The sequence below is a fragment of the Labrus mixtus genome, chromosome 8 (assembly GCF_963584025.1).
Source record: "Labrus mixtus chromosome 8, fLabMix1.1, whole genome shotgun sequence".
Lineage (NCBI taxonomy): Eukaryota > Metazoa > Chordata > Actinopteri > Labriformes > Labridae > Labrus > Labrus mixtus.
This window is the reverse complement of record NC_083619.1, coordinates 16,801,612-16,826,683: the sequence shown is the minus strand read 5'-3', so window position 1 is coordinate 16,826,683 and position 25,072 is coordinate 16,801,612. Positions and strand designations below refer to the sequence as shown.

At 40.3% G+C, this 25,072-nt stretch overlaps 1 protein-coding gene across 3 annotated transcripts in view; it reads right to left on the bottom strand.

Moving 5' to 3' along the window:
- LOC132979172 (laminin subunit alpha-3-like) overlaps positions 1-25,072 on the bottom strand; it is a 60,188-nt gene that overhangs the window by 21,545 nt on the left and 13,571 nt on the right. For 2 of the 3 annotated variants that reach the window (XM_061044745.1, XM_061044743.1), the window contains exons 3-40: positions 24,012-24,129; positions 21,859-21,977; positions 21,612-21,782; positions 20,868-20,968; positions 19,773-19,888; positions 18,975-19,093; positions 18,558-18,648; positions 17,617-17,748; positions 15,327-15,377; positions 15,154-15,201; positions 13,970-14,104; positions 13,261-13,395; positions 12,743-12,877; positions 12,414-12,466; positions 11,956-12,055; positions 10,662-10,714; positions 10,437-10,542; positions 9,927-10,026; positions 9,635-9,791; positions 8,886-9,024; positions 8,524-8,666; positions 8,258-8,361; positions 7,777-7,933; positions 7,371-7,534; positions 7,135-7,243; positions 6,949-7,046; positions 5,451-5,643; positions 5,163-5,289; positions 4,766-4,914; positions 4,167-4,282; positions 3,773-3,984; positions 3,488-3,692; positions 2,600-2,744; positions 2,347-2,487; positions 1,870-2,031; positions 976-1,077; positions 799-882; positions 139-369 (exon numbers count right to left, since the gene is read on the bottom strand). In XM_061044745.1, coding sequence (XP_060900728.1) covers positions 139-369; positions 799-882; positions 976-1,077; positions 1,870-2,031; positions 2,347-2,487; positions 2,600-2,744; positions 3,488-3,692; positions 3,773-3,984; positions 4,167-4,282; positions 4,766-4,914; positions 5,163-5,289; positions 5,451-5,643; positions 6,949-7,046; positions 7,135-7,243; positions 7,371-7,534; positions 7,777-7,933; positions 8,258-8,361; positions 8,524-8,666; positions 8,886-9,024; positions 9,635-9,791; positions 9,927-10,026; positions 10,437-10,542; positions 10,662-10,714; positions 11,956-12,055; positions 12,414-12,466; positions 12,743-12,877; positions 13,261-13,395; positions 13,970-14,104; positions 15,154-15,201; positions 15,327-15,377; positions 17,617-17,748; positions 18,558-18,648; positions 18,975-19,093; positions 19,773-19,888; positions 20,868-20,968; positions 21,612-21,782; positions 21,859-21,977; positions 24,012-24,129 — 4,821 coding nt within the window. The remainder of the gene's footprint in view (positions 1-138; positions 370-798; positions 883-975; positions 1,078-1,869; positions 2,032-2,346; positions 2,488-2,599; positions 2,745-3,487; positions 3,693-3,772; positions 3,985-4,166; positions 4,283-4,765; positions 4,915-5,162; positions 5,290-5,450; positions 5,644-6,948; positions 7,047-7,134; positions 7,244-7,370; positions 7,535-7,776; positions 7,934-8,257; positions 8,362-8,523; positions 8,667-8,885; positions 9,025-9,634; positions 9,792-9,926; positions 10,027-10,436; positions 10,543-10,661; positions 10,715-11,955; positions 12,056-12,413; positions 12,467-12,742; positions 12,878-13,260; positions 13,396-13,969; positions 14,105-15,153; positions 15,202-15,326; positions 15,378-17,616; positions 17,749-18,557; positions 18,649-18,974; positions 19,094-19,772; positions 19,889-20,867; positions 20,969-21,611; positions 21,783-21,858; positions 21,978-24,011; positions 24,130-25,072) is intronic. The other variant, XM_061044744.1, reaches the window with a different exon arrangement.

Here is a 25,072-nt window from a genome sequence, read left to right as displayed (position 1 = left end):
CTTATCAAGTAAAACTCAGACTCATATTTTCAGAAGCTGCAAAAAGATTGTAGGTGATGGATCATTAAATCCTCTATCATCCATCCACAGGCCTTTACACATTTTATTTATTAAGGAAAAAATAAACAAACTTCTTACTTCACACGAGTCTCCGGTGTGATGAGGGGGGCAGGAACAATGTTCCACAGTGTTTCCGGGACCACCAGTCCCCGAGTGAGTTGCCTCCTCCAGGCCAACTTCCCCTAAGCTGAGTCTCTGGCTCTGAGTAAAATACAATGCTCGGATCCTCAGGCCGACCAGACCGCCTAGGACCATCATCAGCTCCTCTCTGGAGACGGGCCGGTTGGTGATAGCATGGCGCCAGTTTCCCTGCAGACACAAGGGACCTTATTTTGTGGCAAATGCTGAATAATATGTATGATAGGTCTTTATTAGAGTTTATAATAAATATAAAAAGGAGATGGGTATCATTTAATGCATGAATAAGTATAGATCTTAAATGATGGGCAGGAGTGTCAAACCTGATCTGAACATTTTTGATCTGTGGAGGATGAATCCTTATGACTCGGTTCTAAAAGTAATTGATACCTTATAATTACTATAGCTAATGGATGGATTGTCAATGAAACAACTTTGAATGACCCTTTAACTTGCAAAGCTTTTAGAATGACGTAATCATAATCATAAGTATGTAGTTTATCCCATTCCAACACTTTTATACCATGTGGTCGATTGGCAATAAAAGCCTTAAAGAGCTGTACAATGTAAGCCAAACAGAGGAACTGGTGTGTACTTTACCTCTAAGAGCTGGACTCTGCCCTGATACAGCCGGTCAGGTAGTAAGACTTGTGGAACCATGTGGATCAGAGTCATATTCTGACCCTAGAGAGAAATAATGAGAAGTATAATGAGCTGTGATTCTGCCACTGGAAAAAAAAAAAGATTCATGAGGTGTGAACTGGTAGTACTACACACATTCAGCACCACATCTGGTCGTCTGTCTATGAGAGTCATCCCCTCACTGGGAATCCCAAAAGTCTTGGACTGGTAGGTGAGGAAACCACCATAAGATGAAACCTGAGACAAAGGAAAAAATGTATACATCAGCTACTGTGAAAAGACTGCAGGGACCAATGGATTACAAAAATTAGCTTCAATAAAATGTAATTAATAAAAGTTTAGACCATTATTTCTATCAGTGATGACACTGTAGAATTCTATCTATCAATATAAATAAAATGCCTCGCAGAACAGGCCAGAGTGTGAACTCTTGGCTGGTGTCTAACTGTTTGTGTGTTACTCTGTGTGAGAATTGTCAGTTATGACAGTAACGGTGCTGTGAAAATGAATTTCCCCATGGGGACAATAAAGTCTAAAGTTTATATTTGGGCAACAGTTTAACATTTATGATAAAATAAAAATTCAAAGCATTAAGAATTAAGATGTGACAAAGAAACATGTGAAAACATTTTCCTCTATGGGTGCTGAAACAGCTGAAAGGTCTGAAAAGTGAAGTTAAACAGAAATATTCCCCACAGTCCATAAAATAATCATAGTGGTGAGTAGGTCAAGACAGTTTAGAAAGTCTCATTATCACTTCCAGAGAGTTATATGAAATACATGTATTAAAGGTGAACACTGTCAGATCTCAAAAATGATGAAAGTGAACAAATAGTGAAAGCTATACAAATTGGATCCAAAATTATATTTTCTATTAATATTCCCATCAAATTTTGCTTCATTTTCCAATAAAATAACTATAACACTATCACTATAAAAGTACTCAGTTTTTACATTTCCATGTTAAAAACTGATAAACATTTATCCACAGTCTTCTTGTCGTAATAGTCTCCCTCTTCAGTTACTGACCCTGTCTCCCAGGTAGGGCGCTGGTGCCACCCAGTGTAGAGTTTGAACTGTGGGAGGGAGCTCCTGCACGTCTGCCACCACAGTGTTACTGGCCTTGTTCAGTACTGTGGGAACCTCCTCCTGGTTGGGTTTTTCCAAACTCCAGCCCTGCATCTCAACAAACTGATAACGGAGTAATTATTGATTAAAGAAATATCACTCCTAAAACTCCACTTCATTTAACACACAAGTGCCTAACAATAATTGACTCAATGGGACTTAGAAACGAACAAACATTACAAACATATTTATATGAAAACAAAGGTGAATTTAAAAAGTGATGTATCCAGATCCAAATATTTCCTGACAACATCTGTGTGTGCTTCTTTCATTAATAAATGACGTTCACCACATAACTTCTGTCAGCCAGAGAGCCCTGCAGGCATCACATTTCCAAAGGCATTTAAAGGCAAGCATAGGCAGGAACAGCAAACACACCTTCCCCCTGCGTTTGCTGGAGCTCTGACACCGGTCAGTCGCACCAAAGCAGAAGCATTTGGTACAGCCGTGAGGGTTGGAGGGGTAAAAAAAGAAGGAACCTTCCCGACAGGTATCACACCTGATGCCAGCAACATTTTTCTACAAACATGGCAGCAACAGCAGAAAGATAATAAGAGCAAGAGAAGATAAATACATAAAAAATGGTGGGAGGACGGTTTTTTTTTCATGAGCAAGCATTCATTGAACTCACCTTGCAGAGACACCTCCCTGTGTCTGGGTGGCACACGTCAGCTGTGACACCACCTTTGTTACAGTTGCAGGGTATGCAGTCAGGAAAGCGATAATAACCTGGAGCACAGCGATCACACTGCCGGCCCCCAATCCGAGGCTTGCAACTACGTCAGATACACAGAGACATTTTCAAACGTTGTTCATACACTTACAAAGCATGATATCAGCGTAATGAAGGAGTAAACTAAATGGACATATCTAGATTTTTTGGAAAATAAAAATCAATCACATTTCTTTTTGTGTGTGTAGAGTTTGTTTTTTAATAATGCTATTATTCATACTATCATTTGACTCTTTAGCTAAGGAAATATTAATATATAAAGAAAAATAGATGGTGCTGAAAAGACAATTTCTTATTAAGTTGACAGGACAGTGATCTTATCCCATTATCAATCTTAGTGTCATGTTTCACTTTCACTTGTTAGAAGCTGCAGGCCTCACATTCCTGCATGACAGGAAAAGATCCTTAAAATGTAAAATCATTATTGAAAATCATAGAACCATATAACGCAGAAAAACTAAGACATTTTATAAAATGATACATTTGCCTTTTATCATACATTTACAAGTCAACTAACATAAATAGAAACTTTGCATGCATTCCATTTTAAAGCCACACAGCATGCATAAAGAACTTTTTTGTGATTTTAAGATTTTATTCAAGTTACTTTTTATTTGCTTAAGAAGTTGTTACCCTCAGTCTGGTAGAATTTTGCTTACATGGCTTCATACAGTATTTTTACCTCCCCTTTTTGTACATTTATCAAATAGGTTTAATTTGCAGCTGTTAGTGATAAAGGCTTATCTACACCCTTAATAAGGAAACAGCTTGTAGATTTCCTCTTACCTGCACTGTCCGGTGATGCGGTCACAGTCGGGCCCTGCGCTGGGCTTGATGCCGTTTGGAGAGCATTCGCAGCCCTCGCAGCCCAGCTGAGGGTGATAGCTGAAAGTCTGAGTCTGGCACACATCACAGGCTGGTTTGACTGTCTGAGGAGGGCAGATACAACGACCCGTAACCTCGTCACACAGCCGGCGCCCACACTCACACGCTGCAGGAGAGAAGTCATTAAGACAAAAAAACATTTTAAACTAACAAGATTACATCCAGCGTAGGTAACCTATCACTCACGTCTGCAGTAGGGGAAGCCAAAGTATCCTGTGGCACACTTTGTGCACTGTCGACCAATAACATGCTGCCTGCAGGGACACTGTCCTCCAACGGGGTCACAAGTGGTCCCAGTGGAGCCAGACTGGTCACAGTCACAGGGCAGAGCTCCATTATTATAGGCTGCAACAAGAGAGCGGGCCGAATCTCTGCAGAACTGTGGAGAAGTTCTGGGGCTAAAAGGAGGGGGAAATATAGAAGCTCTTTCAAATACAGATGTGGTTTCATACTCCTTTACCACAGCTAGAGGGCACCATTCCCAAAAACTACCACAGTGATGTTTATCACTGTAAAAAAATGCTTCAGGGGTGAATCATTAAAACACAGAAGACATTTCATAGACAGGTTTGATACCTACTCAATATAGAAACCCTCTCCTCTGCATTGCTGAATGAATTCTTCAGATTTATCGCGCGGCTTCTCCTTCAGGAGATCCGGGGTGTAACCGCTATCAGGAACCAACAAGATATAATCCTGCACGAAAGAATCAAATCACAACACATGATAAAACATCTCTCCAGAAACCTCCAGTTTGGTTTGTTTTGCTCTTCAACACATTTATCAGTAAGATCCAGAGTGTGATAAACAGATTAACAGAGGATTTGATGTGTTAAAGCCACATTTTACGGCTTGATTTTATCTAAAGAAGGAAAATAAATCCCATGAACAACAAGCTGAGCTTCTAACCTTTCCCTGTGTTGGAGAGGTTGGAAGCTCAGCTTTTTTTAAGCTGTGTGGGGCTGCCAGGTAGAGCACAGTCTATCCATTGTGTTTGTTGGGATAACAGTGAGGAGGAGAGAGGACCTCAGCATGCCAAGTACCCAACCTGAACAACTGCAGTGTAAAACACAGACCTCCAGTCTTTACACAGAGCTCTCTATTGCTCATTACATATCTTTAAATTTGGTTTGTAAACATAATTTGGATATTGTTTAACTTCTCAAATAAACCACTGACCAGAGTAAGTGTCTTCCTCTGTGGTACGCTCAAAGAGATGGTGGGCTGCCGCCAAGAACTCTGCTCAAAGTCAAAGGCAATAAGACCATCAGCGATCACGACCTCCCTGCAGCCAGAGAGCATGGGGCAGAACGATGCATTTACTGACCCTGTAAAAGAAGATTATAAAGAGTTATAGAGCGAGTTCACAATTACCCATCCCTCCTCTAAAGCCATATAGGGAATTAGGTCCAGGGTCTTTGATCATCTTGTCATGAGCGCAGAGACTTAATCTGCTCTTAAGGAGGAATCAGCCCCCTCATTGAGAAGGATTTCCCAGTCACTGCGGGAGTGATCACACTCAACGTTTAAAGTCTATTTCATGAGTCAGCCTACCACTTCCCCCGAACTCACTCACCCTTCCACTCACGCCCTACGTCCACTCGCACTTCCACGGGGAAGGAGGTGTGTTCAGGCTGGTGATAATGGACCACGACCACATACCTGCCAGGAAGGGGCACCTTAGGAGTGAAATTGATCTCAGTCTGGAAAAAAAAAACGGAGAGGAGCTTTAGGCCTCTGAAAGTCAAGGTGAAAATTAAGATTTATGTTGTGACAAAGTAAGCTTTTTTTCCCCTCTCTAACACAAAGCATCAGGAGCTACCCCAGAAACCATTTAACTATTCAGTAAGGTTGTTATTTGTACCTGCGGGAATTTTAGTAGTATCCCGTCACTCTGAGGTCCGCGGACAGGGGATGTCCCCGTCTGTCGTCTCCTTCTCCAGTCCTCATTCTCTCCTCGTTGGGGAGAAACAGCAGGAGAAAGCTGTCCATCGTGGGCAGCATACGAAATGAAGGCTGAGGTCGGCTTGTCGAACTGACTTGGAATGCAGTAGCGACTGGAAACATTAAAGAGCAACAAAATGTTATAACTTTAGTTTTTTAGTGTAAGTCAGAATGGGGGGAGGGGGGGTCATTGGACAGACTTTATTGTTAAATCTTAAAACCCTCGTTATCACACTTTGTCTGTTCAATGCTCAAACATCCTGACATGAAACATGAACTACACACTCACTTTGTAATAAAGCTTTTATTTTAAAGCTAAAACATTTTGCATGTCCTCCTGATTTACTATTTGGCGTTTGCCTTTATTTAGATAGGTCAATGGATAGATTAGGAAATCAGAAATGAATGTGGAATGACATGCAGGAAAGGAGCCACAGGTCGGACTTCAACTAGAGCCATCCGCTGTGAGGACTCCAGCCTCTCAACATGGGGCGCGACCTAACTGCAAGGCCCCTTAATTCATCAAATACTCAACCCTCTTGGTCAAGGGTGGGCTTTCATTTTTCCAAACTAAATTTGGTGCAAGAACATGTCAAAAACAAAACAAAAAATCCTTCTTCTCTTCTTCTGTAAACTTCAGTATTAATAGAATCTTTAATATTTGAGATAAAGATAGATGTACTAATAATAACCAGGGATGTACCAATGTATCGGTTTAACATCAATATTGGCCGATATCGGCCCTGGTGAGAGACATCTTTCCATCCACATAGTTGTTTTTATGGTCAAACATGAAAGAAAATGTCAGCCGTGTGGGAGTCTTACACTGTCTCTGGACAAGATCAGTGACAAGCAGTTTAAAAATATGTTTCTGTTAAGACGAGGGACTACTAAAAAAACAAACAAAGAATAAAAAATAAGTAAAAATCAAATCAGAATCAGCTTCATTGTTATTTTAAACATCAGTATCTGTATCAGCCCTGATTTTCACAATCAGTGCATCTCTGATGAATAATACACAACAATAACATAGATTACCTTTGGGGAGGCCCTTTCTAGTTTATGACACAGTAGCTCAAATGAGAGGACTTCAAGCTGACAGCTGTAAGTGTGTGTCACTGTACCATCTAACCTGGTGTTTAGGTTCACAGTGAGAGTAAATTTAGTGTGACAGAGACAAAGAGAGAGAAAGAGAGAGTTTGAACTTCAGCCTCAGGTAAATGACCTTTACCTGCAGGAGGAATGTAAGCAATCACACCTAGAAAACAGATGTTTATTCTTACACTCAACAACACCACACAGGTTTAGTCTTGTAGCATCATCTCCTAAATTGCAGCTTACATTCATAGGTGTTGAAAATTCTTCTTTGTGACCATGTTATTAACGGCTTTCAGCAGGGTTAACTTAAGGTGGCTGACCTGTCTTCAGTGAAGCGGCCATGAGTGGAAACACACAGCACCTTAGGGTCCACATACTCCATGGAGAATTCTTCAGCAGGAACTGCATACACTTTATACTACAGACAGAGAGACAGAAATGTTTTTTTCTATTTTCTGACAGTTTATTGATCATTCATGTCTAATTTGTGGAAGCGTTTCTCTCACCAGCAGGAATGACGTTGTGGAAGTTTGCAGAAGAACCTCTGTCTTGTGCGTGAGCTGAAGTGTTGTCACCTGACTGTTGCTGTCCACGGCCACACTCCGGCACAAAAAGCTGCAAGGCATAATACACACAAGAACTTAAAAATACAAATATTTGAGGACATTACATTTTTTTACAAACAGGACAAAAATACCTGTTAAAGAAATGTGAAATCAAAGGCAACAAATACAGCTCTTACCTGTAGGCACAGCTGTAAATATTAGCTCTTGCCGGTATCTGGCCTCCTGACTGCCCACTGATCAGTATGTTGACATTCTGTACGGTGTCCACCTCGCTGGCGTACTCCAGGACGAGGACGTATGGGCCAGGACGAGGCACACGTAGACTCAGTTGAAGCTGCGACTACAGATCAGTCATAATTTATTTCATTTGAATAAAAACTCCTTAAAAGGAAAATCAAAAGAGGTCCAAAGTAATCAGTAAAATTACAAATTGCACGTTATAGTATTGGTCTGTTTTTTTTATAGCTTTGTTTAACCTACTCCTGTTTTAAAGGTGATCACTGTAATATTGAAGTTAAGCTATAAATCAGAAAAAGGTCAACTTTATTTTATGAAGGCATAAATCCAGGCCTTCTACTCTACCTGTCTGCCGTTGAGAGCGGCCATCTCAGGGTGTTCTGGAGTGGGACGGCGCACTCGAGCCTGCCTCCTCCTGCGCCCGCTGCGGCTGGAGAGTATTCCCTGTGAGCCCAGTGCGGAGCTGAGGCCGTCCATGGCAACATGTTTATACAACAGACAGCTGAGACAGAGACAGAGATGTATTTCAAGAGTCAGCATGAAAGATGATCCTTTTTTGTGTTATTTAATGCAAGGAATATTTTGACATTTTAATGGCTATCACTTTTGTACAATGCCTGCTAATGTAGTGTATAGTGAGGAAATGATGATACATCTTCTTATTCTGTGGAATATATAACATTTTCTGCGAAATAGGATTCATTATAGCTGCAGGAATAAAACTTAAAACTTTAGCTGTGATTGCAGTTTAAAGATCAAGTTCAGATTTCCCCCTGGGGGACAATAAAGTACTGTATTGTATTGAACAGAAATGTTAAAGATTTACTTTGTTTCCTTGTTTGCAGAGGGTATGTATGTGCAAGGCTCGGTGATCTTTTCCTGCAGTAAAGGTGCCTCGTAGTAATCCTGAGGCAGCAGCACTAAATAGTCCTAAAAAAATAAGAATGATAAAGTGTACATTAGTATTTTCTATTTTTTCTCCATTAAACAAATGAGAAGAGGAATGAACAAAGCTCAGTAGTACACTGTGTTATCCTTGTCATAGCATTTCACATGGTCATTTCTTCATTTTTGTCTTGTTTCTAAACTTACAAGTAGAACCCCCTCCGCCCTGATGTGAAAGATCCATTTCCCAGGGGTCAGCGCAAAGGGCTCAGCGAAACCTTCTCCTGGGACAGTGAGGAAGGATGGGGAAGGACTCTCAGGGAATATGACTTCCTTACTCTGCTCCGACCCTGCCAAACAGCAAGCAGAAATGTCAATCAATGTACAACTACACTCTGAGAGAAGAGAAAACAAATGGAGAGTGGAGCATCAGCATTAAAAAAAAAGCATGCACCAGGTTGCATAATGAAAATGGGTAATCTGTTATATTTATTTAACAATGGGTTGAACTTGATGATATGTTATGTAATGTGCATGAAATGCTAATTTGACTTCAGAGGCAGCCTTACCTGCCGCGCCTCTGTTATTGGTAGCGTTGATGCTACCTGTCACACTGGTGCTGCTTGGATTAGTGAACCGCAGAACCACGCGGAATAAGTGCTGCGCCCCATCTTTAGGGTCAACATGCACGGTTATTCTGACCTCACTCTGCAGGGGCGAGAGTGACACACAGCTGACTAAGATGGCACAAGTTAGAGTAGACCATGAGGGTTTAATGTTAAGAGAAAGGTTAAAAAAGTGGGCAGAGAACTTGAGCAAACAGAGCAGGTTAATCAACAGACAGCAAGCAAAGGTGAGAGAGAAAAAAGAGAGAGAGGGAAATAAAGCCAAAGGAATGCACGCCCTTCACTTACAGTCACAGCAAGAATGTAAGCCAGCTTCGTCCACCACCAAGATCCTTGCTCTTACTAGTGCTCTCCCCTTTTGTTTGGGGTTGGAGTAGCGCATTACAATTTGGAAAGGGCCAGGAAAGCCAAGGGTAAGTGTTAGGATCACCTCCGGCTGAAGAGAGATAGCGTTAGTTCAAAGAGATGGTCTCCACATCAGACCTGATTTAACAGCAAGCTGTGTGCATTAAGCAGGAAAATCAGTACAGTGGTAAAAGCCAAACAATCATGGATGCGTCAGAACAGACTGAAAAAGAAATATAATAGGTTATTAAAGTGGCAGATGGTCCCATAGTGATCTATAGTGGAATTATCAGAATAGTTGCATCAATGTTAAATATGTCTAGGTTTTGGTGTACACCTCTACTTACTTGTGCAGGAGACATAACAGCGTAACCTCTCCAGCTGAAATCTGGAAACTCTTGGGGGTTATAACCAAAACGCACCGGTCTGGCATTTGGCGTGGTACCATCCTCAACCTCATACTTCAGTTGGTGCAGGTCGGGGAAATAGAAGCGTGGGGCTGGCCTGACAAGACACATGTCATTCTCAAATACAAACTTTGTTCGACAGTTACAAAAAGACGTTGGATTTGCAAAAGAATATTTCATGAGTGAGTCTGAATAAGAATTCATAGTGTCATATAAGAAACTCAGATTTTACTCAGTGCATTTAAGGCCCACTACGTTCTTCCGACACCAACATTGTCCTGACATCTCATCGCAGGCCATGCCGACTGCGCCACCTACATCACACTGACAACCTATCAGGGAGGAAAATTATATTTAAAGGGGAACATATATGTGTCTCTGTCAACTAATGCACAGTTTATCTTGTTGTTTGGTCATTACTTGTTGTTTTTGTATGTAAATTTGCATTTGTGTGGACTACCAACCTGCCAAGGGACTCAAATGGAAATTAGCCTATGTGTACAATTTGGCATATTTACACATTTATCTTCATTAAAGTGCACTGTCCCTATTTTGAATAAAATAAATAAATCTCTCTCTCTCTCCTCGAAACTTTGAAGTCTTTCAACTCTGACAATTAGAGTCGAGTGTAGCATCCGCTAACACAGTCAGCAGTGCATCCTACATTTACTCCTATTATAAGTTAAATGTTGCGTTGCATAAGGGGACCAAAAATTAGATTTGGTTTAAGGAGATGTCTTACCTTGACAACCAAAATACTTCTTTTTCTGCAACTGGAAGTATCCATCCTTACAGGAGTCACATGCATGTCCACACGCATTTGGCTTACAGTGACACCGTCCACTTTTCTACACAAATACATCATCGTGACAATATGAAACAAACAGGAATCTATGTGGAAAACACTGTTTCTGTTTTATCTGAATCATTAGCAGTCTGTCGATGGCGGAAGTAATGAAATACTCACCTGTTCACACTCTCCAACACCACTCATGGTCCCTTTCAGATCACACTGACACTCTGGTATGAGAGAGGGGGGGGGGGGGGAGAGAGAAGGTTATGAAAATACAAAGGGGGATCTACAGTGAATAGACTCTGATTACAGGATTTTGTCACTTTCATGGGTGAAACACAGCAGCACAAAACCCCACAATCTTCAGAGATCTGCACATCAAAAGGTTCAGAGATTTACTGACACGGCTTTGCTTTCAACCTAGTGAAAAAAACCTCCCCTTAATGTCCGGCCACAGTCAACCAGAGGCATTCTTAGGATATTGAAAGCTCTTTTTTTCCTTCTTCTTGTGTCTTCAGGCAGTGTGGTTGTGACAACATTCCAGCTTTAGAGCAGAACTGTAACATAAGACAGGTATCTGGACAAAGCCAGTAGCTTTTCCCTCACCGGCTTGTTAATAGGAGTCTCCTTATTATTCTCTTATTAAGTATTTCCAGTGGATTAGGGAGAGGTATTTAGTTTGAAGGGGGCAAAGTAAAAGTCCTGAGGTTGTTTATAATATCCCACTGGGTACTCACTACTCACTCATTACTGCAAAATCACAGCACAAAATCTCACAGCTTCACGTGTAGCTTCAAACTCAAAGCAGGAATTTGCCTGTATGGATGTGTTATTCTTCAGCTCTCTCTGAGGGACAGGAAGGCAGATCCAGCCTTGTTGACAGGGGTATGTTGACATATCCTCTGGGTAAGAGGGGCCAAGACCCATATCAGCAACCTGTCAGATTGCTGCTGGGTGGTTTAATACAGCAGGGGTCAGTGATCAGAAGTAGTACTCTGGACAGTAATAAACCGCGAAGAAAACTACAGGCTAGTTCAGGATGCTGCAGCCAGGAGCTCAGCCTGAAAGAAGAACATTGAGCTTTAATTTCATGCTCCAGCCAGTTGGGTAACTGTGTCTCTCTCCTCTCTCTCTCCTCATGTCCCATACAAGCTGGAAAAAAATGATTTCATCACCAATTTTTTTGTGTTTTAATCTTTTTAACCTTGTCTCTTGCTGTCAATGTCAATATTAATCTCATATATTTCTAATCTGTTCATTCCTTTGTGGACTGTAGTCTTATATATGATGCTGTAATCTTGTATATGATGCTAATAAAGATAAGATGCTATATACATAGAGTTCAGTTGAGGAGAAGAAAAATTAGACTTGGGCACTTTTGCTGACAGGGGGTCAACTGAATACAACTGTTTGTTACACAGCAAAGTAAACGTTACCTTCTGTTCTATTTAGATTTCACACCTCTTACCTAAACAGCCACGAGGGTTGTCTGCAGCCAGATTCCAGTAGCGAGGTTTACACCTGTCACACAGATCTCCCTCTACGTGTGGTCTGCAGCGGCAGGAGCCCTGAAACAACAGATCAGGAATGTAAGGATTTCTCCGAGGGGTAGCTCCTATTGAAATGTCAGAAAGGTTAACAATCAGTAAAATCACTGACTGACTGGATATGAGAGCCCAAAAATAGAGCCCAAACGGACCTTCCAGAAACTCTTTGTTTTTTCTATTTCAGATCGGAAGGAAGTCTCTTTTCCTTGATTCTAATTGCATTTACATTTGACAGGAAGAACGCTTCCTTTTAAAATCTGCTTTAAGAAGTTGTAGATGCACAGCTGTGCAACCAGTTGTAAAGCTCTGAAGCCATATCTGTAATTATAAAAAAAAAACACTGGCTTTTATATACCAAAGGCTATGAAGATTGACCTACCGTTTGAGGATCAGCACCCTCAGTTCCTACGAGGTTACAAGAGCTGATGGGGGCTAAAAGCACACAAAAAACAGTCAAATGTAAAGTCAGTGGTCAACTATTAAACTCGCCCTGAAGTAAAAGAAACCAAATGTTTAAATAAGAGGATCAAACAGAGAACAATCAACACATTTGAAAAAGTATATTTTTAAACAAAAGAGCATAAGAGATGATTTTTTTCTGAATACAATTCCTCGTAAAATATATTATTTATGACCTAATTGCAGCACAGTCCAGTACTGAAATGACTCAAGAGTTTAACCAGGTTTGATAGTTCTTGTTGTAGTCACCTGAGCACTGGGGGAACCTGAGTCCAGAAGCACAGCGGTCACACTGCTGACCCACCACCCCTGGGAGACACAGGCACTGACCCGATACTTGGTTGCATATGTTGCTGTATGAGCCTTCCTGTGAACATCGGCACGCTGTGGTAACAAAACATGACAAAGTAAATACCAAAAATATTAGCCTGTAGCCATTTTAATGACTCCTGCTTTATTTTCCAAAATCTGATTTCCCAGTGGTCTCTTCTTAGGAAAATGATTCCCTGAAAGGAAGTAGTCCATATATAACTCATGTTCCAGCTCTCTGTGAAATGTTGTAAATAAATCCAAGAGGATGACAATAACAGGCTTTACGGGATTCTGTGGGAGGCTGAAGAAGTTCGCTCCACAGAGCCATGAGAAGAGGCCACGGAATGCCCAATGAAACCAGCTGCAACATTTATTTTCATCAGATCACATGCACACAGTAAGTTCATCTGCGATAGAGAGACACTGGTGGACATGAAGTGCTCAAACTCACTCACCAGCACAGTCTGGGTATCCATAGTAACCTGGGGCACATTCGTCACAATTCTGTCCCCCATAGTTGGGAAGGCAAACACACAGGCCACTCGGACTGCACACAATGTCAGAAACACCAGCGCCATCACAGAGACACACTGCAGGAAGAGGCAAACATTTAAATACAAATAACTGATTTCTATAGATCTGTATTTCTACTGCAAGCAGGTGTACTGGAAATCTTTTTAAATTTGTAAAGGGACCTGTACCATAAAAACTTAGATACTTTAAAATTTAGGAGTGAAAAACTACTTTTTTTGTAGACCATTGTTTTAAAAATGTTAATATTGATGATTAGATAAAATAGACTGTTTTGGTCCAGGTTCTCGTGTGATTTTAGAACCTTGAAGTCAAGTGTCAAAAGTACTAAGCTTGAACTATAAAATACCCAAAATGCCGTGCTTGGTGTTTACTACAAAATGCAGATAGGAGCCTTCTAGTATACAAATACCATTTTTAAACACCAACCCTTATTGTGTAACAATGCAATTAGTTACAAATATTTGTACTGATTTCACTGACATTAGAAAACATTCACCTGTTTTTTTCTTCTTAGTACGCCTACTTTGGTCACATCTCTCAAAATTCAAAATACTTCATACTCATTCAGTCATGGTACACTGATGGGGGGGGGGGGGGGGGGGTAAAGTTGTTATACTGATTCTTTCTCACCCTGGCAGTTTGGGAAGGAGTGGTATCCTGGTCGACAGCGGTCACATCGCTCTCCCTCCACACCCTGCCGGCACAGGCAGCGACCCAAAGCATCACACACACCATACACGGTCCCTCTGTAGTCACATACACACTCTGTGGACACACATAAAAACAGTTTATAATACATATTCAGGCCTTATCTAAAATGAGCCTAAGCTTTTTCTTTGGATCAAAATAACAAGAAAAAAGCTAGTATTTCCTTCAGTTGGACTTTCCTCATATGGTGGCACACAGTGGTACGGCTGCCCCCATGCTCACATCTTGCCAGGTCTCGCCTGCTATTGGTATGCGACTAGACTTGGGGCTCGGACAGGATAGCCACCAGAGACTGCCAACGGTTTACTTGCCCCTAAGCAGCTCCTAACACTAAAATCAGCTTTTGAAAGGCTGTGGATGAAATTCCTCCTCAGTCAGTTCACAGGTTGAAGGACAAGCTAAAGAAAAGTTATTGTTTGCTTTCATTCTCTGACAAGTGATAAGGCAGAAACAGCCAGGGGCTAAAGGTCAATGTTTGAATAGAAATTCCATATTAATTATAATTGCTTTCCCAGCTTGAAGAAAACCAGAAAAGGGAATTTAGAACAGGGGCTACTCTCCCTAAAAATAGACTGCTTAGTTCTCACTGAAAAGTCCCATCTGATTACTGAGGAGCACTCAAACTTAAATCCCCACTGAAATACAAGATAAGACCGTCAGTGCTTGAATATTGCAAGAGCTCGGCTGTCACAGAGCAGCAAAATTTCCTTGTTCTTGATATTTATAAGACAAGTATTTCAATCAGTCTATTCAAACAAAACATCCTGTAAGTTCTGTTTCTTAAAGCCTACAAACATACCAATGACCTAAAGCTTTAGCTGTGTACATCAGCTGTTTATTCACTGACTTCTGCCTTATGGTATCAACATATAACCAAGTCAGACTCAGTGGTGCCTCCTCTAAAGCCCTTTTTAACAACCTGGGATGCTTTTCAGTAAATGTGACTCAGGCAACAAAAAAGTCAAGGACTGCCTTGTTAAAAGCAGCTCTTTAAGAGGATACAGTACCAGCAGCTTGTTTTTAGATACAGAAGAATGCAGTTAGCATAGCATTGGTGTGTAAACACTTCTATAGTAGAACAACATATCTCGAGTTATCACACTCACGCTGACAGTTGGGTGGGCCGAAATAACCCTGAGGGCAGGCAACGGGTCCTAAACGGAGAGAAGGAAGACAGAATGGAGATGAAAAGAATCACTTATATTTTTGATTGTTCAGATTCATCAATCACGCTAAACAGTGCTAAAAGACACTGCCAAACCTTGTCTCTCTATCTTACCCACAATAGGTCCTGCGGGGGATTTGGTGGTCGTCTCATATACAGGATAACCTGATTGCAAAAGAAAGGCACCCAAGTTAAGACCTCAACTGATTGGAAACAGTCAGCAAGTGTCACCTTTATTTATTGCCGTTGGGGATTGCTTTTGCAACCCAAAAAAACAACAGACCACAATGCAATTTGAGGCAACGTGATTACATTTTCATCATATCGTATCCAAAAATTGAATACTGAAGACATTGAATACTGCTCTACACATTACACAGTTTCAGACCAGCAGTAAAGCTCACCTTGCTTTTAAAGTCTAGTTTTATGGGGATTAAAAAAGTAAGATTTCGTATGTTAATGAGCCAGCTTCAGAGGTGCTAGTAGGCAGGGTGTGTCTGGACTGTTTCCTGACTGCAGGGCCAAACAGAGGTACTGACTTCATAGAGTGGTGGGATAAAGTGTGTGTGCACATACTGTATATACAGTATATAGCTTTTTAACCTTGTCTGTCTTCAACAATCGTACCTACTCTAATATTAACATAGCAACATATACATATTGGGTGCAAACTTTTTCAAGGTCTGAAAAAGTCTGACAACATAACCCAATAAAATAGTTATGTTTTTTTAATTCCTGCCCCCGATTGGGAAGGTTTAAGAGTTGGCCCCTGTGGGTGGCCAATGAGATTTAAGAGGGAGAGTGGAGGGTGTACCACCCCAGATCACCCCTTGGATGTGCCCCTACAAGCAATTGGGTGTTTGTACCTTTGTTACCTTTAAGCCAGTCCAGCTTGTTCCCTTTATTTTCAGTCTTTATGCAAAGCTAAGCTAACTGGCTCCTAGCTATTTTTATGTGTCTGTTATTCCCATACAAACACTAGAGTAGTATCAATCATTCAATTAACTTTTTACACGAAAGCAAACATGTGTATTTCCCAAAATATCAAACACTTCCTCCAGCAATCATTGACTTAGATCTAATGTTTCCAAAACACAACTTGTATGAACTTTTGAGACCCAGGCAGCCTGCTAATAACCGTGTCAGCGTGTCGAGACTAGTTTGTCAGTGTTAACAGCTCAGTGACAAGACCCCCAGTTTTAATTACATCTTCTAGTAATAAATATATCTATCGTTCATAAAATCTCAAACTTAGAATCAGTATTTTGTTTGAATCAGTGTTCAATTAATGTCAGGTTTATATGACACGAGAGACAACACACCTGGAGCAGAAAAAAGATTTGTTTCTTTTTCTGTATAATAATGGTTAAAAACACGACGTACTATGTTTCATCTTAAACATATGACATCTTTAGATATTAACACAGGTTTAATTAAAGGTTCATTGAAGCGAATAACCCGTTGAAAGTTAAATCTCTGTGAAAACAAATAACTGTCAGTTAGACTTTAATTTAAATTCCGGGAGCACAGAAGCTGAATGCTGCAGCAAGTTCAAGCAGAGACCTTAAAAAAGGCTTGCCTCCATCCAAAACAGACCAAAAAAAAAAAAAACTTTTAAAAAATGACAGAAGATAAACTGAGTGGCTTATCTCTGTGTTCCTGAAGACCCCTGAGTCTGAAGAAAGTTAAGAACGAAAGAAAGGAGGGAAGCTCTCTTTGTGTGCCTGACGTCTTTATTCACTTCTTTAAATGGAGGTATTGGCATGTGGACTGTGATCAAGTCAGTCCTGTTACATGTGCATACTTCTGTCTGCATTCAGCCCAGCGAGATTTAAAGCATACTTATTTAAGTATGTTACAATTGTTTCGCTTAAGGTAAAAAAATGAATAGACAGAAATGCAAAAGGCAACACCAGGGGGGACATGACACTATTTCCAGCCATTAAAGGATATGTTTGCTAACTCAACAATAAAGAATATGTATACTTTGACAAATCATGATGTTTAATTTGAGTTTGATAAGTATTATGTATTTCTTGATTCAAAGTAATTAAGTAGGGATAATTGTGCCTTCCTTTGCCTTTAACACTGCCCATTCAAGCAGTTATCACAGATTTGATTCATCCCAAATGACACCAGAATGATGGATTTATAACATTCATCCATGTTTTAAAATGCTGTGCATATGTGTTTTTACCTATTCAGGGTACTATTTTATGAATTGATGTGAGTCTTAGTGTGAATGTTTGTATGTTTTTATGTTACTGAGCCTCAACAAAAAGGTAATTTTATGTCACTATGTGATATGTGAATGATCTTGAATGTTTCAAAACTGCCTATCTATTAATCCACACCATTGGGAAAAAATGGGAATTGAGTATGGGATAACGAATACAAAACTTACGAATGCACTGAGGGTAGTAATAGTATCCATCGGCACACAGGTCGCAGTTTTGTCCAGCAAACTCTGGCTTACAGAGACACCTTCCAGACCCCATTTCACAGCCAGCCGTATTCCTCGCATCACACCTGCAGGCTGTGGGGTCAAGTGTATAGACAAACAGATGTACATGCCAACAGATTTAGACTGAAATGGACATGCATACACAACACAGCACAGAAGTAAAAAAGTGATGAAACATTTGCTGCACATCTCGTATCAGTAAAAAAGTTAGAAAGCTGCCTACCATCTATCATCTCAAATTGAAAAATCTCAGAAGCAAATAATAATGAGTCAACCTTCTTGTCTCTTGTTTTGTCATAACAAACATCTTCCTCTGATGAGCTAACTTAATTGAGATTGTAGATTTTATGGTTTACTTTCAAAGCTCTAAGGGCAACCAGTTTAATTCCACTACTTTGTAAAGTCCAAACACAACTGTCAGCTATTTATACACAGAGGAACAGTTAAACTAATATAAACAGGAGGATAGCCCAGTTAAGCAATAATACAAACACTGGTGCCAGTGCTGTTTGTGCAGTGGTGAGGTTTAAGTCTGTCCCAAACCAGACACTGATGCCTGTATATTGTATTTTAGTTTAACATGTTTGTCATACATTTTGTAGGTCAAATTCCTACACGGTGAGATGATTTGTATTTTATAAAACAAACTAGGGCCGCCTCCTTGAAATTTGACGGACAGCAACATGTAAATGTTTACAATGTACCACACACAGCTCTTTAAATGTTTTTGGCATTTTACTGTCGATTTTCACTACTTTTTGTCATTTGGCTCCATATTTTAAAAGAAACTAATTCAGATTCAAAAAGAATCGGAAACTGTGAATTTCAATGTGTCAGAAAATCAAGGGAGCAACTGTACAACTGTTAAAAATGTAACTCACGTATGCACCCAGTGGGAGACTCAGGGGGAACTCCATAAGGTCTGTAGAAACCTTCAACACATTGCTCACAGTTCACTCCGTCAGTGTTGTGCTTAAAATAAACACAAATATAATGTCATCAATAACGTATGCACTACGTTAACAAGTTCATTGAAATTAAAGTTTTCTTTTGGACTAGCACATGAAAACTCCACATTTTTTTTCAGGAGTCATAAGAATAATTCATTTTGTCCTCAAAATCCCCCTTTAAAAGTTGCAGTGTTAATAATACAGTATCAAATACTCCACAGAGGACTACATCAAATATGCCGACGCAACATGGAATTTTCTTTCTTCTTTTTATTCCCTCCACCTCCCCTGCAACCACACACACATTCAGACACAGGAATCAGTTTGGACTTGATGTGCATTTCATACCTGGCAGTTGATGCACACTCCTCCTCCATCGTACCTGCCGAAGGTGTCTAAACTTGCTCCCCTCTTTTCCACCTCTGGGTCGTAATAACAGTCAAAGGCATGGGAGAAACACTGGCAGCCTGAGGAGGAAACCCCCAAGACACACACACACACAGATTTATATTATATGCCTCAGCAAATCACCTACCAAGTCTACATTTAAGCACCTTAATCTACTATTACTCCAAAAAGGCTTGTGGTTGTTAAGCAATGAGAGAAACTATAAAATCCAAACTAAACAAGAGGGCACATCCTCTTCCTGTGAAACATCGCTGTGTCTCATTAATGTTTATGAAGGGTTAGTGTACATTTCCACTGCGAGAGTGCACTGATTGGATTACAAGTCTTCATCTTTTCCCTCTTTGCTTTGTGGCTGCTTCAAGGTCATGTTTCATAAGGGGGAAATTTTGTCAACAGTCCAAAGCAATTAGATTCCAGCTGACACAGGCTCTGCTGAAAGACTGGATGGCCCAACGATAACCTAGCATGGAGGACTGTCTGGTCGGCTAGTGTGGGCATGGCTAGCTAGCTATGGTGAGGAAATGCAGTTATCCTGGAGCTAGCTGTGCACTATGCTGTTCATCAGACATACCATATGAGGAATGTCCTCTCAGCTCTTCACTAAGGCTCTCTACAGGACCATATGAGGGCATCCACAACAGGGTTTGAATCTCAGAGGCAAGAGGACACTTTAGTCCACTGTGGGGGTCGTAATTCAAAGAGCCAGCAGAATAGGGAGTACTGAACATGTTCACTTACGTTGACAGTCATTGGGGCTGTCAACAGTCGCGGCACGCCATGGCTTTTGGTTGAAGCCGGGGCAGCAGCGGTCACATGACTCCCCACAGGTGTTGTGTTGACACTCACACTGGAGTCTGTAGAGACAAGAGTTTAGACACCTGAGTATAGTGACACTCACATTTCTATTTGCAGCACAAAACCATCATTTTTTTAAAATTATGAATTAATTCTTTGCCACTTGGGGACAGCAAACAATGCTGAAAAAGCTACATATTGGTTAACTTAACACCACCTATAGTACTGTTTTGGTATCTCAAGCTGCTAGCTTTTGTGTTTTTTATGTTATAGGCAACCGAGCACTACCTTTTGATTCTTGGGTGTGTCTTTGGGTTTTTAAGTTGCAAGCTAGTTTGTGCTAACTTTGTGTTTTTGTCATTTGGTGCCAGGCGGAAAGTGTATCTGATATTTATTGTGACACTATTCTTGCAGTTAAAAGCATCAATGAGATAACTAAAAAAGTAACGCAGTAGGCTGGTACACCAAAACAATAAGCTGAAATAAGCTAAAATTGGCATATTCCTTGGATCCTTTGCTAATATTCAAAAGTTGTTTGGAGCAGTAAGGCAAAAGTAACAATCATTTAAAACGTTTCTACTAGTAAACAATGATAAACGATCAAGGTTCAGTGAGCTTAAAGCAGATCTTTGTCCATACTCTGCCCTCATACCAACTATTTCCATTGTCAAAGTCAGTACTCAGAGCCTTTACAATGGTGCTGTCAGTGTACCAACATGTGAGGTAATAATCCTTCCTTAAACGATTCAGTATCACTGCAGGAAATGTGGTATTATCTCTGTGGTTTTGGTTTCTCTCTGGTTATCAGTATAAAGTCATCTCAGTGAGATTCTTATACAACAGAGCTCTTTGTGCAGAAAGACTATTCACCTTGTTAATGAATAAACAAATGAAACATTGAAAGGTTAAACATATACTTTCAGGTTAACTTATGAAATGCTTTTAACGAAGCATGTCAGCTAGTATTAATGATTGATGAAAAATGATTTGCACAGAAAACTCTTCTGTAGCATGCTTAAGATGAGGCACATTACCAACCTGTTTGGGTTATCCTGATCACGCCCCCCACCACACACCTGTGCATGACCATGACAGACACAGCGTCCACCAATGCTGATGTCCTTTATACTGTAGTAGTACTGTCAACAACAAAAATACACATCAGAAAGAGGACATTTTAAATGTTATGTTGGCTTAAAATCAACTGCAGAGGCAGATAAAAGATTGTCACATAAATCTGCCGGCACTAGAAAAAAGTCTAGCTTTGCCAAGTAGAAACTTCAAACTTAAACATGATTGATGAGCAAAGGCAACTTTTGTGGAGAGAACCAGTGCATAAATAAAAAGATAAGATAAACAGCAGATATCACTGATACAGTATGAGACATAATTGCTGAGGAAACATCTCCGGAATAATGCCAACAAAAAATTTACTTTGTATTATAGTTTAACTGAAGCTATTTTACGGTATATATTAAACCACTACTCAAATGTAAAATAGGAAATATAGGCTACTAGATGTGTTCTCCTGCTGTAAGTAGAATTGCCATATTGGGCCATCTAGCCAAACCAAGGTGTCAGATGAATTACCACAAGGAAGTGACAGATAGATCTGGCATTAGGCCTTGACACAGATGAATGTGTGAGCAGGTCAGAGTGTTAATGTCAGCAAACGGTAAGCAAGAGGGCAGCTTCTGAGTTGTAAATTCATATTGCCCAAATGGGAAACATGAGTCTGCCAGCAAAACACCTTTGTGTGAGTTTGTACAGTGTGTGACTCACCCTGCGGGTGACGGTGGGATCTCTCTGGGCCTTGGAGATCAGGTGGCCCAGCAGGGTGGTTGTGCGGAGGAAGCGCAGGCGGATGTTAGTGGCCTTCGTGAAGTCTCTCAGCACAGGTGAGTATGTGAAGTTTTTGGACCCTGGCCGACCGTTGACCAGAGACACCACAATCTAGACAACAAAGATTTATTTCACAAAGTTGTTTTTTGATGGTAGAGTTTGCGAAAAACTTGTTGCAATATCTCACCTCTCCATTTTCCAAGGGTACAATCCGTGAGTACTCCGTTGTGCAGAGCTGGTCGTCATCGTTGAGTACACGAACATTGGGCTGCTTTCCAAACCTTTCAATACACTCGCGCTTTGAATCTGCCACAAAATCAATTGAAAAATGATTGAAAAGCCTTCGTGACCTCTGACCCCCTATTAGAATTATTTCATATTTTAGAGAAATGAGGCAACGCCTGCAATCTAGTTCAGGCAGATAACTCAAGCTGCACCGATTTGACACTTGATATGCATCATTAACCATAATCACCGGACAACACCTCCCTACAATTGCCGGTCAATTTAAGATGCAAGATTTCCGGTCACTAACTCTGCTCTTTATTTGCCAACTCTGACCTGCACCTGGGGGGTTAAAGATATCATCTCATCACTCCTTACATTTTGGGATGTAAAATAAAACTGTGAGGAATGATGAAGTTTCGAGCCTAGGCGCCAAATACAAACTATAATCTGCTGCTGCAGTTAATATTTCAAACAAATGAATGAGTTGACAATATATCACATGGAAATCTTCTGTACAGTAACTCTCGATCACCAATCAATATAACAAAATAACTTGTTGTTACAAACAATGGTTTAAGTTGTCCGGTATGCTCCGGTACACAGTCCCGCCACTTCTAAATTTTATCCCTTGACATACCAGGACTTTTTCTGGCGCCTCGGGACTTCTCAACAGGTGCCAGTACCCTTTCCAACCCTCTCTATATTACAAAGGATCGAGGTCATATATATATATAATATGTATATTTGCTCCCAGGACAACTAGTCCGTTGGCAAAGACAAAATGCTGGGGTGCAAAGTATGTAGCAAAGTTAGCTCACTAGCTGCTCATACACGGCAGTGACTTGGGCTTTCAAGTGAGTAAAAAAGAGAGAGAACAGGAATGCCTCTATTATCCCTCAAACCACCAGGGCTCATGGAAGGGAAAACTTAAAAAAAAAAAAAGTGTAAGAATTCTTAAAACCAACAATTCATATTTGAATCCACTCAAAGCACTGGTTGCAATACTGACACTGTTTGGTGTCGAGTTATCTTGAAGTTGCTAAACTGATTAATCTGTATTTTAGATAAGTCAATAAATACAACATACTGTACGAGGGATGAGGAAATATTCAATTAAAGAGTTTGTGTAGGAGGAAACAAAGACTTCAAAAGCATTTTTTAAGAAGTAAGAACTTGGATGTTCCAGAATAAACATGAACTTGGATTAAGTAAAATGATGAAAGGGAAACGCTGTGATTGTAAGACTGATGATTCACAGCTGTGCTTCCTGGCAATCTGTATGTACAGGTGCCTCTTGGATATTAGACATCATAAATCAGATTTGCCAATTCAGCATGTTTGAGATCTGTGTTTGCAGGTATTTTGACAGTTTATTAGGTAATGGTATGACATTATAAGATAGGCAATACAAAGGGTTTGGAATTTCTCCTCTAAAACTCCAAAAACCTTTTATTTAAACCCTAACAATGATCCTTGAAGTCATTCAAGGTTTGAATGTTTTTTTGTTAGTTTGTATTTCCTTTTTCACAAACCTTTAACCAAACACTTCCTGTCTTAAATACTTTAATTGGCTAAATGGTGCAAATCAAAGATGTGCAAGTGAGCAAATTTTAATCCATCCTCACTATTCGCTCTTTCTCAGAGCAGACAGTTCAAGTTGTCATAGCAGGAAATACTCAGGAGTAATTCATAATAATAATGGCTGCTTTCCATTCAGCAGTGCCAGCTCAGGGGTTCTGGTACTCTACAGTACACCTCTGGCATGGCTGATTTATACAATCTTTATACTATTAATAAAACCTGTACATTTTCTTATATCAAGTCAAATCTGCTACATATGATTTAAAAACTGTTTTTTTTACAAGACAAAATAATCCTCCATATCCGTGTTTATCTGTCTTTTAACAGGATTCTGTTAATTCCAAATGATGCTGTTGTGTTACTGCACCGAAAAATGTGACAAAATGCTAACCTGCCTTCAAAACATACATGATGTTACCTACAAATCACTGACAGTGGAAGGCTTTATGTATGTTTTTCAGTGTGTTCTCTTGTTGTGTTTTTACAAATACGATAAAAGCTACAACATTGCAAAATCATATGGAAACTTACGTGCAAAATACTGCCAGGGTGTGAAGGTCCTCCCGTTATCTATGGAGCGCTCCAACACCCAGAGGTCAGGACGAGGGGAATTAGCAAACTTGATGAGGACATACGCCACATGGAAGAGCTGCAATCAAAAACAGAAAACAAAGTCGGATGAACAAAAGGCACTCATTAAGCCTAATGGAGTTTCCTGTGCTCTACTTTGTTCTTTAAATTGAGGTTCTGCTCTAGGCCAGCAACTCTGACAATACTCTTATTTACGTTCTTGTGTGAGCCAGGGCACAACAGAAGCTTGATTGTAGCATCCATGCTACACATAATAAATGACTTAACTGGGAATTTACCCATTGGACTGAATCCAGGTCAATGCTTCCTGTTTCTATTCTTGCAGCTTCACACACAGCGTGTGCCCAAACTGGCCATTCAGCAAAATACATACAATACACCAACATTTGACTGGAGTCATGGAGTCAATATAAGAGAAAAGCAGGTGCAGTCGAGTTAGTAAAAGATATCAGTTAAGCCCACATCATCCACGTCTTTACTCAGAACTCTATCTTCAGCTCCCATCAGAGTACGCTGTCCATACAAGGGCAGACAAGGATGCCAATGATTGTTTCTGCCAACACTGAGCTTTCTCTCCGGCTCATGATGCTCAGTGCAGCATGTTTCCTTTGCAGATCAACAACATCCTCATCAGGGCCTGAAAGCGGGTGACTTCAGCTTGATTGAACGTTGTACAATGGAAAGGTAATTTGTGATAGTCAAAGCTCTCTTTGTTATATCCTGGCATAGAGTTGGTGTGGTTGGAATTTAAACTCTGGAACACCAACTTGCACATGACACATATAGAGCCAATAAAAGGCCTCATCTTCACCCAACCACCACACCTTTGTTGTGTTTTTATGAGCCTACTACACAATTTATCTTTGTGCTGGTATGCACCTGAAATGACATATTAGGCATGTTACAAAAACAGGATCCAGTAGGCATTCTTTGCTAAACGTCCTCTGATATTCCCTTAGGATTGTTATGATAAATAAAAACCGTATCTAAAATACTGTGTG